A 13,329-nucleotide genomic window follows, 5' to 3' on the forward strand; every position below is an offset into this window, starting at 1 on the left:
ATTTATTTTTTTTTACTACCTGGAGGAATGAGAGACCAATGAAATTTATCAACAGGGTTTTATGTGTACCAAAAGGGTTGACTGACAGGATTTATAACCCCCAGATGACCTATTAGAGTCTGCAAATGCTTTTTATTTTTAAGACATTGATTCTGACACACTCTGTTTATGCCAGTGAGCCTGACCAAAAGGCGAGTGACTTGATTACATCAAAAAGTCTATTAGTATATGATCACATAAGAAAGTAAACACATCATATGTCACATATGTAATGTTTTAACACATATGTGACCCTGGACCACAAAATCAATTGAAATTGAGATGTATGCATCATCTGAAAGTCGAATAAATAAGCTTTCCATTGATGTATGGTTTGTTAGGATAGGACAATATTTGGCCGAGATACAACTATTTTAATATCTGGAATCTGAGGGTGCAAAAAAAAAATCAAAATATTGAGAAAATCGTCTTTAAAGTTGTCCAAATGAAGTTCTTAGCAATGCATATTACTATGATATATTTATGGTAGGAAATTCACAAAATATCTTCATGGAACATGATCTTTACTTAATATCCTAATGATTTTTGGCATAAAAGAAAAATTGATCATTTTGACCCATACAATGTATTTTTGACTATTGCTACAAATATACCCGTGCTACTTATGACTGGTTTTGTGCTCCAGGGTCACATATGTGCATTGATGGTAATCTGAAATTACACTGAGCCTGTTGTGGTCATCGGTATTTATCACTATTCACACATCAGTACTGTATTTTCTTTTTGTGAGTGAACAGAACTGTTTACTATCCACCAAGTTTTTGTGTCTTATGCACACCCCTTCAAGTAAAGTGTTACCGTTGCTTGTTTAGTTCAGAGGCTAGTTAGATCAAATGCTTAGACTAGTCTTGCAAGTTAGTCATCACATTTTTTATAATAATCTAGTTGTGTACATAAAACTTAAATTGGTCTAACACGGACTCGAAAAATTAAACAAATTTGGCAAACAGTTGGTCACACCAGTTCTTAAGACATTGTCTTAACTGTCTAAGTTTATGCGACTGGCCCTAGAACACCATCAGAAATAGGAAATAATAATAATAATAATAATTCATTACATTTATAGTATGCGATTGGAATTCTGCCATCTATACAAATGGGCACTCAGTACTGGACACAAGTGTTTTTCCCTTGACCTGCAAATAATATGTGATTAATAATTCTAGGATCACATTATGACATCATGACGAATATGATTGGCTAATGACACCACCAGATCGAACACAGTCCCAAGCCACTTCAAAATAACTTAAAAAGAAGGTGTGGTGTGTGATAAAGTTAAATTCTGTTTGAAGCTGCTCCGACAAGTAGACACAATGGTAAAACATCTTTATATCATAAAAAAAAGAAAGAAAAAATCCAGCTGTAATCAAGTGAACTCTGTCCTGGAAGGTCTATTTTAATAATTCAATAAATGGAATTTTACAAGCTGTGTTATGCAAATGGTGAACTGTGATGATTTAATAAGACCAATAACTGATCATTTACATCGAGCTGAATAGAAAATTTAATGATTTACATATTTATAGCTTTAAGGACAATCATAAAGCTTTATCTAAAAGTCTGTGCCTGAAATTCATAAGTTAGAAAAACTTATGTGTATTGGGAAAATCCTATGTTAATCCTGTATTAACTTTCTGCTGGCTAAATAGAACAAATAAAGCATAGTTTTATGTGAGATCAACTCACGTGGTTCAATAAAAGTTCAGTAAAAATACTAAAATAACCCAGTGGCCTTTGTTTTCTATTGCACATCATTGCATTCATGAAATTAGTATACAACAATCTGATGCCTTATTCTACTTGTTTGGTGGAGACCCTTTAGTCGCCTGCTTCTTTACTTTCCAGGAGAAGAGCAACTATACTTTGTTAAGGATGCAGAACGTTTCCTGGAAACGTTTGGCTGGTCTGACTGCCCGATCTTAGGTGCAATCAGCTGGACCTGTGGCAGTTTTAAGGGAGAGGTGGGACCGTTTGGTGCAGGGACTGTGCATGGGGGTCTTTGTGTTGACCTAACTGAAGCAACTCCTCCTGGGGACAATTTTTCAGGAGTTGGAGATGATGTAATGCAAGGCTTATTCTGCCCCAGTGGTTTTCCAAATGGGTGTCTATGCATGCCAGCTTTAGGAGCTCGAAGCCCAAATGAACGACTGCTAGTGTCTGCTTTGCTGATGGGTAACTTAGTTAACCCTCCTCTCGCTTGAATAGGAATTCTGTATGATGCTTGATGTGGTTGCTAGGAAGAAGAACAGAACATTAGTTAATGATATTTTTCTTAATCCAGTTTTGTGTTCTTGGTAGTACAGTAAGAAATTCTTACCTTCCTAACCAGACAGTCCAGCTTGGGTTTTGCCTCTGGCAGGTTCTTGTTCATCTGATTTGTACAAATATGTTCCCCTTCTGGTTTCTCATCAATCAGAGCTGTCGGGTGACATGTTTGCTTTCTATGTCTACTGTAAACATCATGATCAAGCTTATTCTCTTTAGATTTTCTATCATTTATAGTCTTTGGTTCTATAGGCTCAGTTTTGCTCGTTTTTGTTTCTTTTCTCAGTGCAGCTCTTGGTCCTATGGGTTCAGAATTGTTCAGCTCTGTCTCCTGGGAGTCTGAATCCTCTAATATCAGCAGCTCAATGGTTTCAAACTGTTTTGGTACTTTCTCTTGAAGATTGTGCTCCTCAGATTTCCTCTTTAACACGGCTGGACTGACCTCATCATCCAGCAGTTTTAAATGCTCATTCACATGCTCTTCAGATTTTAGGTTGAGTGGATGATTTGATCCAGAATCTAAATCAGCCAATGGGTTTTGCAGTTCCTCGTTCTTAGGGAACTCTATAGACTTTGTTATCTTGGTCTTCTCTGGAATTACAAGAGTTACATCTGCTTTATCTTGCAGTATTGAGCTCCTAAATTCATTGTCTGTTGCCAACTGTGGGGTAGCATTCACTTCTGAAGGTTTGAGCATTAAATCTGGATTTTCCCCAGACTGAGAGTCATGTAGTGGCGGTTTAGTAGTAGTCTCAGATAACTGGACAGACTGTCCCTTACATATCAAATCTAGACTTACCTCAGGTTGTAAGTCCTGCAGTGGTGGTTTTGCAGTTTTTTCAGCTAACTTTACAGATTGTCCTTCACACTTTACATCTTGACTTACTTGAGACTCTAAGTCCTGCGGTTGTGGGTTTGAATCTTTCTCAGCTAACAGTACAGACTTTTCCTCACATAATAAATCCAGATCTGCATCAAGTTGTATGTCCTGTAGTGGCTCTTTTTCAGGTTGCTCACAGGCTAAATCTGAACTTACCTCAAGTTGTAAGTCTTGCATTGGCGTTTTTTCAACTTTCTTAGCGACCTCTACAGGCTCTTCCTTTGACTGTATCTCTAAAACCTTCAGAGATGCACTTATCTCATGTTCTTGAGAAATGTTACTCATCGATTTGCTTTCTACCACTGGCTCTGACGTAACTTCAGTCTCTTGTACTTGTCTGTGAACTTTCTCATCCAGTCGAGTTTGGGTATTATCTTCAGACTTTAAAACTGCCAGGTCAGCTGCCTTATCTAGTATTTGTTGAAATTCGGGCTGCTCCTGTCCAAAATGCATTTTAGGTTTATCATTTTCTTTTGTGTTCTGGCTGCTCAGCTCAGATAGTTTCTCAATTTCCAGGGCAGGCTTCAGTACTTGTAGTTGTTCATTCGAGCTTAATGTCTCCAGTGAGCTTGGTTTCACTTTATGATCAATACCATCAATCTCGGACTGCAAGCCCACTGTACCACTGCACTCAAAGTATTCCTCTGAAGTTGATAATCTGAAGATAAGATAATCAGATACAGATAATCTGAAGCAACCATTAGGAATCTGTGAGAAACAGCAGGTTTCACTGTCTAATAGTTTACTATCATTAATTATGGTACCTTCATCTCTTTTTTGGGCAAAGGTGGTTTTGGAAGTTGCAGTTGTTGTTTTGAAGTCTGCAGAAAAGTAATTGAAAGCAATACTGCAAGATGTTTTTAAAAGTTTTGGAATAAACAAGATCTGTTTATTATCCAAATCTGTACTGTCTTGAGCTGGGGATGAATTTGAACAAGGAACTTCCTGCTCTTTGTCACTGTTTTTGATTGAATTATGCAAAGATTCTGGTGCATTTTCAGGCACAAAGACATCTCCTACAGTCCTAAAGTCAGCCACAGGGCTAAAACACTCATAGTATTCATCAGACAATGAAGAGATGCTGGAGCCAAAGTTAGACGTCTGTGTACCTTTCCAGCCATTTTGGTTTGTGTCTGGATTTGTATCGCTGTGGCCTTGAGTGGCAACATCATTTATGACTTGGTCATCTTGGCTTTGCTTAACAGAAGGAGTGTCTATGAGGGCAAATGAGTCATGGTGACTTTTGTTGGACATCGCTGATGATGATGATTTCAAGTCAAGATCCTCTGAGGTTTGGGCAGGACATTTCGGAGGTTGTAGAGTATCCAGAGCTTGCTTTGTATCTGCATCGTCTTGAGCGAAAGATGAAATTGTATTGGGAATGTCTTTTTCTGTATTAATGCTTTTGCTCTGCAAAGATATAGAGTCCAGCTCTTTTCCCATCACACATAGCTCCTCTTTATTTACTTTATTACAGGCAAGCACATGCACTGTTTCCGGGTCCAAAGGCGAGATGAGAGTCTCACTCCGGCTGCTTCTTTGATGTTGATTTTGATCAAAATTCTTCTGCGCTTCACCTGATGTTTGTTTCTGAGCTGGAGCTTCAGGAGAAGAGGGAGTTTGGGATATGGGTCCAGGACAAGCCCTCAGAGATAAAGACTCCTTTGCCTCATGAAAAGGATCCTTGAATCGGATGGCTTGAGACACTTCAAAGAGTTCTGAACGCATTAGGTGAGCTTGCAATGGCTTGTTGGAGTCTCTTATGTTAATGAAACCAATGACATCACTCGGTGGGTCAGGATCGGGCCAGGTCGGCACATAATTGATCATGTTCGCCTTTTCCAGGTTGAGCAGTCCCGGGTGAACCGGTGGCACCACTGGTGTCTCTTTCATTTGTTTGATGACTTCCGTCTGATTCTTGGAAGTGCTGTTCTTGGCACTTGTCTGGTCAGATGCAGGTCTGTTGGTAGTGAAAGCGCAGTTGGAGACAAGAGTGTATTTTGGGTTAATGAGCTTGAGTGCTGTGGTGGCGGAGGGGAGTAGAGTGGGTACCACTTTAGGGAGGAACTCAAGTTCAGGCTCACTGCTCAGATTAATCTTGCTCAGACACACTCCATTAGACATCACGTATATGTCCTGAAACAATGAGTCAAATGTGTCGACTGCTTGGCCAGTGAGAACCGTGATGAGGTTTCTGTCCAGTCTAGAGGCAGACCATGTGAAACTGAAAGTAAAGAAAACATTTTGATTTGTAATAACTACTTTAATTAATGTATTTATTGATGTATGTACTAGAACCATAAATTAGGTTAGGTCTAATCTTGATAAACTGGGTTGCCCAGACTTACCTATATGACCCTGAGACTGCTTTGTCTCCGTCAATAAACATGAACTTCTGGCTTTGGCTTCCACACACTCTCTTTGAGAATCGACTGAAAAATTCTGCCCCTCTGATGCTGCGCACTCTCAAGTTCTGATGGAAAAATGTTCAGCATGTTTGGTTGATGTGTGGATGGAAAAAAACATTCAAAACAAAAAGAAATTCTCTCTCAGCAGCATATAACGTCAATTAATATATATATATATATATATATATATATATATATATGAAAAAAGTTTAAATATATATATATATATATATATATATATATATATTTATTTATTTTTTTTTACTACCTGGAGGAATGAGAGACCAATGAAATTTATCAACAGGGTTTTATGTGTACCAAAAGGGTTGACTGACAGGATTTATAACCCCCAGATGACCTATTAGAGTCTGCAAATGCTTTTTATTTTTAAGACATTGATTCTGACACACTCTGTTTATGCCAGTGAGCCTGACCAAAAGGCGAGTGACTTGATTACATCAAAAAGTCTATTAGTATATGATCACATAAGAAAGTAAACACATCATATGTCACATATGTAATGTTTTAACACATATGTGACCCTGGACCACAAAATCAATTGAAATTGAGATGTATGCATCATCTGAAAGTCGAATAAATAAGCTTTCCATTGATGTATGGTTTGTTAGGATAGGACAATATTTGGCCGAGATACAACTATTTTAATATCTGGAATCTGAGGGTGCAAAAAAAAATCAAAATATTGAGAAAATCGTCTTTAAAGTTGTCCAAATGAAGTTCTTAGCAATGCATATTACTATGATATATTTATGGTAGGAAATTCACAAAATATCTTCATGGAACATGATCTTTACTTAATATCCTAATGATTTTTGGCATAAAAGAAAAATTGATCATTTTGACCCATACAATGTATTTTTGACTATTGCTACAAATATACCCGTGCTACTTATGACTGGTTTTGTGCTCCAGGGTCACATATGTGCATTGATGGTAATCTGAAATTACACTGAGCCTGTTGTGGTCATCGGTATTTATCACTATTCACACATCAGTACTGTATTTTCTTTTTGTGAGTGAACAGAACTGTTTACTATCCACCAAGTTTTTGTGGTGCCTTTAGGTCATACACAGAAGTTATTATCTCTATTCAGGTCATGTGATTTACATAAAAACTTCTAAAGCAGAACATCTAAATAGATTATAGTAAATGCACTTTTGTAAAAAAAAAAGGTCTTCTGTTGTATATAAACACTAAATACATTTAATTTCTTTCTAACAGTTCCCTTACTATCACGGATACAGTTAAAGTTTCTATGTCATTTCAAAAATGTTTTGCAAAACTACCTATCATCAGCAGAAATCTGTTTCTGTCTCTAAACACAAGTGTCAAGAGTCATAAGTGCTCACAGTTGCCTCAGGCTGTTTGGAAAATTAGACTTTCTGATTCGGAGTACTGAACGTTCCAAAAGTTATCTCTCAGTAAGTTGCTCCTGTTCATTAAAATGTAGGCTTTTAATAATCTGATGTTTCTTTTCTGCTAATAACTCATTAATAAATCATCTTAAATTGCAACTCGAATGAGTTTAAAGTATTAATTGTGGCATGCCTTGAGGTGTCCAGTGTGCATGCCTGCTTTCTCACACATTCTCAGGAAGTGCTTCACTCCGGTGGTCTCCAACATAATGTACACAGAAACTTTCCGTTTGTAGCTTGCATCCAGGAGATCTTTGAAGATGTCAATGTCTGTGAACAAGTCCATGACAATTGCAATAACCTGCAAAGGGACGGGTATTAATGAAAACACAAGAACTTGGTACAAACATATCTGTCAAAAACATACTGATAATGATAATGCATGTAAATAAAACTGCACACAGAAAAAAAACTGTCATCCTTGAAAAACTAATTCCAAGTAACTAGAACAACAGATCTGGAAAAGTGCACGGGACACTGTGAGGACTATTCAAAAATACTCTTTTGGGTCGAAAAGTGTTTTTTTTTTCTTCATTTACAAATTATATTATCATCATAATAATTTGCATGAATCAAACAATTCATGGAATTTGAAAGTTTATTTTGCTTTAATGCACCAGTATTCAAGCTGCATGAAGTTTGTGTAAACCTGATGATCATGTTCTCCAGCAGGATTAAAAAAAAAAATCAAAAAAGGATTTTGAGCCTCAGTGGAAGGAAGATCTGATCTTTTGTCAAGTCCACATGGTAATTTCCCATGACATTTAATTTACATTTTTCAAGATCTGAAAACTTTCATTAGAATGTCAGTTTATTTTAATTATATGTATAATCTCAAAATTATAAATAGGGCCTATATGAATTGGTTTACAATTTTACTTTCTAATTCTAAAAGTCCAAAGTGCCAGCAGTGCCTAGCCCTACACTCTCAGAAAAAAAGGGTACAAAAGCTGTCACTGGGGTGGTACCTTTTCAAAAAGTACTAACATGTACCTTTAAGGTATAAATATGTGTCCTTTAGGGGTAAATAAAGTACAAAGATGTACCTTTTGAAAGGTTACTGCCCCACAGTGACAACTTTTTTGTACGTTTTTCTGAAAGTGTACAGCTCAGAGCTCCGACTGTTTTTTGAGCTTGAGAACACGTGTAGATCCCGACACTGGACTTTGGTCAGTGTCTTATTCACTGGAGGTGAGTCACAACAAAATAATAAAATCATAATAATATATCACATTCAGTGTTGGAGAGTAGCTAGTTACATGCAACAGGGTTACGCAATTTAATTGCAAAATAAACGTAACTGTAATCCGTTACAGTTACTGAGAAAAAATGTGTAATTAAATTACAGTTACTTATGAAAATGTTAATGATTACAAAGGGGGCTACTTCTGAATATTTCTTGTGTTAATACTTGCTATTTCTTCTTTCTAACTCTGTATTTAACCTCAGAACGATCTCAGTAAAAGTAAAAAGAGGTGCTGCTGAAGTATGATTTTGTGGTGGCTGTGCTTTGAAATTAAATGATTAATCATAATTCAAGTTGAAGGATTTTGAAAGTCTGACTGTACTCGGTGTTGCATAAGGTTAACCCTGATTGCTTTAAATGTTTGAAAATGCTCAACAGTTGAAAACATTCCTTAGAAATTTAGAATAGTAATCAAAAAGTAATAAAATGTAATCGGTTACATTATTTAATAAAGTAGGCCAACTGAATAGTTACACTACTTAAAAGGGTAACTTGTAATCTGTAACCTATTACATTTCCAAAGTAACCTTCCCAACACTGCACATTCATCCCCTACCTTTTGTGCTTGGGAGATCATTTTTCTAACGACCTCTTTAATATGTGACTGCCCCTCATAAGGGGGCTGAGTGTACACTTGAGCTCGAGTGACTCCGCGGTAGGACGGCCGGTCCGGCCAGCCGATGTCCAGCTGTGGGATGGAGCGGTCTGAGCGGTCAGGCCAGTACTGAAGGGAAATCTCCTCCCCATCACTGTCCCCCAGCAGCAGCTCAGCGGTAGGATCAGGGGAACCCGGGCTATACACCTCCACAGTGCTGAGGATCCTCTCAAGTTCAAGGTCCGAGAGAAAGCAGCGGATGTTGTGTGTTTTGATGTAGTCCTCATAAACGTCCCGTCCCTCATCTATGAGTGTCTCCAGCGCCTGTCTCTGCTCCTCGCTGTAGAAGAACTCCGGCTTGGACTCGCTAGTGCGCAAGTTGATGTGATTGTCATCAAGACACTGAACCTGTGAAAGTGCCATTACTTGAACTCGGCGGTATTTTTAACAGCATTTAAAATGTATTTGCGTATAATTGACAAGTTAGGCTACTTTAATTTAACCTACACAAAAAGGCACACGCGTACAGTGTAAGATCCGGTTCACTCGCTTCTGCTCATCAGTTGATCCTGTCAAGAGTGTGTCCACGCACAGATGCAAGAGCAGGTAAACGTGCACACCTTAGTCATGTGACTCGCTGTCAACCAATGAGAGAAACTCACACTTTATGGCGTTATTCAACCTCAATTGTCTACTAGTCGCCATTTAGTAGTGGGAACGTTTTTACGTCAGTTTGAAGGAAAAAAAGGAGAGGATATGTCGTGCTACACTCTTAAAAATAAAGGTGCTTCACGATGCCATAGAAGAACCTTTTTGCCCAAATGGTTCCATAAAGAACCTTTAACATCTGAAGAACCTTTCTGTTTCACAAAGGGTTCTTTGTGGTGAAAGAAGGTTCTTCAGATTATAAAAAGGTAAGAAAGAGATGGTTCTTTAAAGAACCTTTGACTGAATGGTTCTTTGTGGAACCAAAAATGGTTCTTCTATAGCATCGCTTGAAGAACCTTTTGAAGCACCTTTATTTTTAAGAGTGTAGACGTGTAAATTTGTATTAGCCTATAGGTAGGGTAGAGTGAGGGGAAAATACATTTTTATTGTTACTATGGACTACGTTGACAAGAGTGATGTAGAAGTTTTCACCATGAAGCTTACACTGGTGATGTATCTGCAAGAAAACAAATTTCACAGTAAATGATCTAATCTTCAGCAGTAAGAAAAAAAAAGTGTTTTAAAGCTTATTGTGTTGTAGAAAATCAGTTATAAGTGGTATGAGAACAGTAGGCCTGTAGATAGGGAGCATGTGTTATTTAAGACAAATCTAGCTAATTATAATTTCAGAATGACAATATTTTTTTTCTCAAACAAAAAATATCTGGGGGTAAAACGCCTCAATGAACATGACTTAATTACTGTACACTCTCAGAAAAAAAGGTACAAAAGCTGTCACTGGGGCAGTACCTTTTCAAAAGGTACACTTTTGTACCTTTTAGGTACTAATATGTACACTTTAGGTACTTATATGTACCTTTAAGGTACCAATATGGACTGTTTAGGTACAACGGTGTGCCTTTTGAAAAGCCCCAGTGACAGCTTTTGTACCTTTTTTTCTGAGAGTGACTATGTTCTGATCATCAAATCCGTTGTTTTTCCATCAAATGTATTCTAACTAGTTGGTTAAATGAAAATATTTGAACTTTATATTTAAAAATGACCTCAAGTTAGCATCCGTTAGCTAGTTAGCAAGTATTTTGTTTTCTTTTGGCTAAAAATGACCTGGCGGTGTTTCAGAAACAGCATTTTTCAGAGCTTACTGCTCACTGTTCTAAAACCTGTAGTGTTGAAAACATCAACGAAGTAGATATGAAACAGCTATTAAAACATATTTATCAAGAAAGTAATTAGTGTTTACACTTTGTGTAATGTTTCTTAAAAGTTCCTAAAACGGGCAAATTGGACAACATTGTTGTCCATATGTAGCAACTAACTTCCATTTTTAAAAGAACAGCCAAAAAAATAGTTTACACAATTGAGGTATGACTGTGTGTAATTTATGCTGTAAAAAATATTAACGTAACCACAGATTTACTCATAAATAAATAAATAAGCTATATTCTAAAAATCTGGATAAAACCCATGGATGAAAAATCTCCCTTCAGAGTTTTTGGATTCAGTTTTACTTTGCAACACATCAGAATGTCAGATAATGGAGGTATGAAATATTCTGGAATGAGCTTGATCATTTTGTATCAACTTTAGTCATTTGCTGACTTGACCCAACCATATTACGCCCTAACTGAAGATGATTGGCATGTACACACTATTGTTTTAATATTCATATATTTTTAATCATCATGATGGTAACATTTACATCATCAAAAGAAAATAAGACAACAACAGTTATGAACAATATACTGTATACACAGAAAAAAGTGCAATAAATATAGCAATTGATTAAAGAAGTTTTTGAGTTAATATCCAAATTTGTAAGCAAAGTGCAGTGAAGAGAGTGTATTAATACAATTCAAAATCTCCTTTTTTGCATTTTAATGCACCAGAGTATGCTCCGAGACTTTTTATTTTTTTTTTATTTTTAATGGTGCTTGATAGTTTAGGGCATTTGTCCTAAAAAGCTGACAGGTGTCATTTTAGTGTCAACAGCATGATTTTGCTTTAGTAACCGTGGCTGAATAAGTTCATTACTGTCTGTTTGCGAAGTCATTTTCAAACTTACTCAGCTTGATCATTCCAGTTGTATTAAACCAATAATAGATGCTAACAATCGAATACTGATATGTACACACAGTGTTGTTATTGTCCTTCAGAGTCAGTGATAGATGGGCTGGACGTACTCAGGGGGGAAAAAGCCCACACGGCCACGGCAGCGACCTTTCCAGCGCTGAGAATCAGAGCAGTCCAGCAGGTCTATGACATCACCCCGCAGGAAGTGCAGCTGGCAGTTGTGCTCTGGATTGAAGTCAAACAGGGCATGTGCTTGATGGGGCCTCTGATGGGAAACAATAACAGACAAAGGTCATTATTGTTGTGCCTGCCTTTACATTTTCCACATTTAGGTCCATTTTGACGTAGTATTTTTTCTGCCTCATCATTACAATTACACCTGAGATATTTTTTGTAGTTTCATAACTGATAAGGTTGTTTTTCCTGATGTGGATTACATGTCATTTGGAAAATTGGCAATCAGGTAATTGTTTAATTTATATGGAAAGTATGCTTGAAAAGCCTGACAAGGTTTCTGAACATGGTTTACTCTAAGTAAGCATTTCTGACACCCCTGAGTACAAGAATCTTAACAAGAATCTTTTTGCTGTTTGGTGAAAAAAAAAACATGCTATTTACAATTCAGCAGTCATTTAAAAAGCATTTAAGTATGAAATTTTAATTGCTGTTGTCAAAAAGTACAGCTGTATGTGTACGTGTTAATTACCTTTAGTGTATGGTCTGTATCCCTCAGAAACACAGTCCTTTCCTTTGCTATGCTGTTGGTCTTGTAGAAGTCCACAAGCTGATTTAAGGAAGGGAAGATCTGTTCCCAAACAAAGTAATAGCCATCTCTGTCCTTTAACACCTTGAAATGCTGTACATGATCCCCATAGCTGTTCAGAGGAGACAGAAATTCAGAAGCACACAGCACTACAGAATATCAGAGCATTTACAGAATAAGCCCTCTAGGATTTCATAAAGTGACCCCAAAAAGCAGGACGCTTAAGTCACTCTTAAAGGGGTCATATGATGTGATTTAAATTTTTCCTTTCTCTTTGAAGTGTTACAAGCTCTTGGTGCATAAAGAAGATCTGTAAAGTTGCAAAGACTAAAGTCTCAAATCCAAAGAGATATTCTTTATAAAAGTTAAGAGTCAGCCACGCCTACCTAAAACGACTCGTTCTAACACGCCCCCACATATCTACGTCACGATGTGGGAAGATTTGCATAACGCCGCCCAAATGTTCACGCAAAGAAAGAAGGCGTAGCTTTTATTCTCGCTGTAGTATTGTTGTTGCTGCCGCCATATCGTGAAGGCGCTGTGTTTCGTTGTGAAAGTGAAACTACTTTGTTTGGCCTCCCAAAAGGACGATATCTCCTAGGTCATGCCTAGAGCTGATCCGTGCTGGTTGCTGAGGAAATACATCAACATCACGCTGTGGATCAACGGATCGACTTTCACCGTGGACGAAGCGGAGTCCAGCCCGGGGTCGTCACATATGGTTGCCGCAAGCCACCTTCGTCGAATCCGCCGGCCGCGCCATTATCAAGCCCGCCGCCTCTGCTCACGCTAGCCCCGGGCCTCTGCTCACTCTAGGCCGCCGTGTGTGACGCTGTGTTTCGTTGTGAAAGCGAAACTACTTTGTTTGGTCTTCCAAAAATGGACACGACTAGAAATCAGTGGTTAAGTTGTATTTACAACACTGTTCCAGAA

General features: G+C 37.7%; 2 protein-coding genes across 2 annotated transcripts in view; both read right to left on the reverse strand.

Moving 5' to 3' along the window:
- Positions 1-1,633: 1,633 nt before the first annotated feature.
- On the reverse strand, positions 1,634-9,471 carry LOC107654540 (uncharacterized). Its single transcript, XM_016441658.1, has 5 exons — positions 8,856-9,471; positions 7,187-7,354; positions 5,557-5,681; positions 2,381-5,432; positions 1,634-2,296 (listed from the first exon to the last, which is right to left on the reverse strand). Exons 1-5 carry the CDS (start codon positions 9,315-9,317, stop codon positions 1,898-1,900), a joined length of 4,206 nt encoding a protein of 1,401 aa, XP_016297144.1. The 5' UTR covers positions 9,318-9,471; the 3' UTR covers positions 1,634-1,897.
- Positions 9,472-11,214: 1,743 nt separating this feature from the next.
- Positions 11,215-13,329, reverse strand: part of LOC107654542 (GRB2-related adapter protein-like) — a 10,100-nt gene continuing 7,985 nt past the window's right edge. The window contains exons 4-5 of the mRNA XM_016441663.1: positions 12,340-12,508; positions 11,215-11,898 (exon numbers count right to left, since the gene is read on the reverse strand). Of these exons, the coding sequence (XP_016297149.1) occupies positions 11,719-11,898; positions 12,340-12,508 (349 nt within the window). The 3' untranslated portion in view covers positions 11,215-11,718. The remainder of the gene's footprint in view (positions 11,899-12,339; positions 12,509-13,329) is intronic.

The sequence above is a fragment of the Sinocyclocheilus anshuiensis genome, unplaced genomic scaffold (assembly GCF_001515605.1).
Source record: "Sinocyclocheilus anshuiensis isolate Anshui unplaced genomic scaffold, SAMN03320099.WGS_v1.1 scaffold419, whole genome shotgun sequence".
NCBI classification, from domain to species: Eukaryota; Metazoa; Chordata; class Actinopteri; order Cypriniformes; family Cyprinidae; genus Sinocyclocheilus; species Sinocyclocheilus anshuiensis.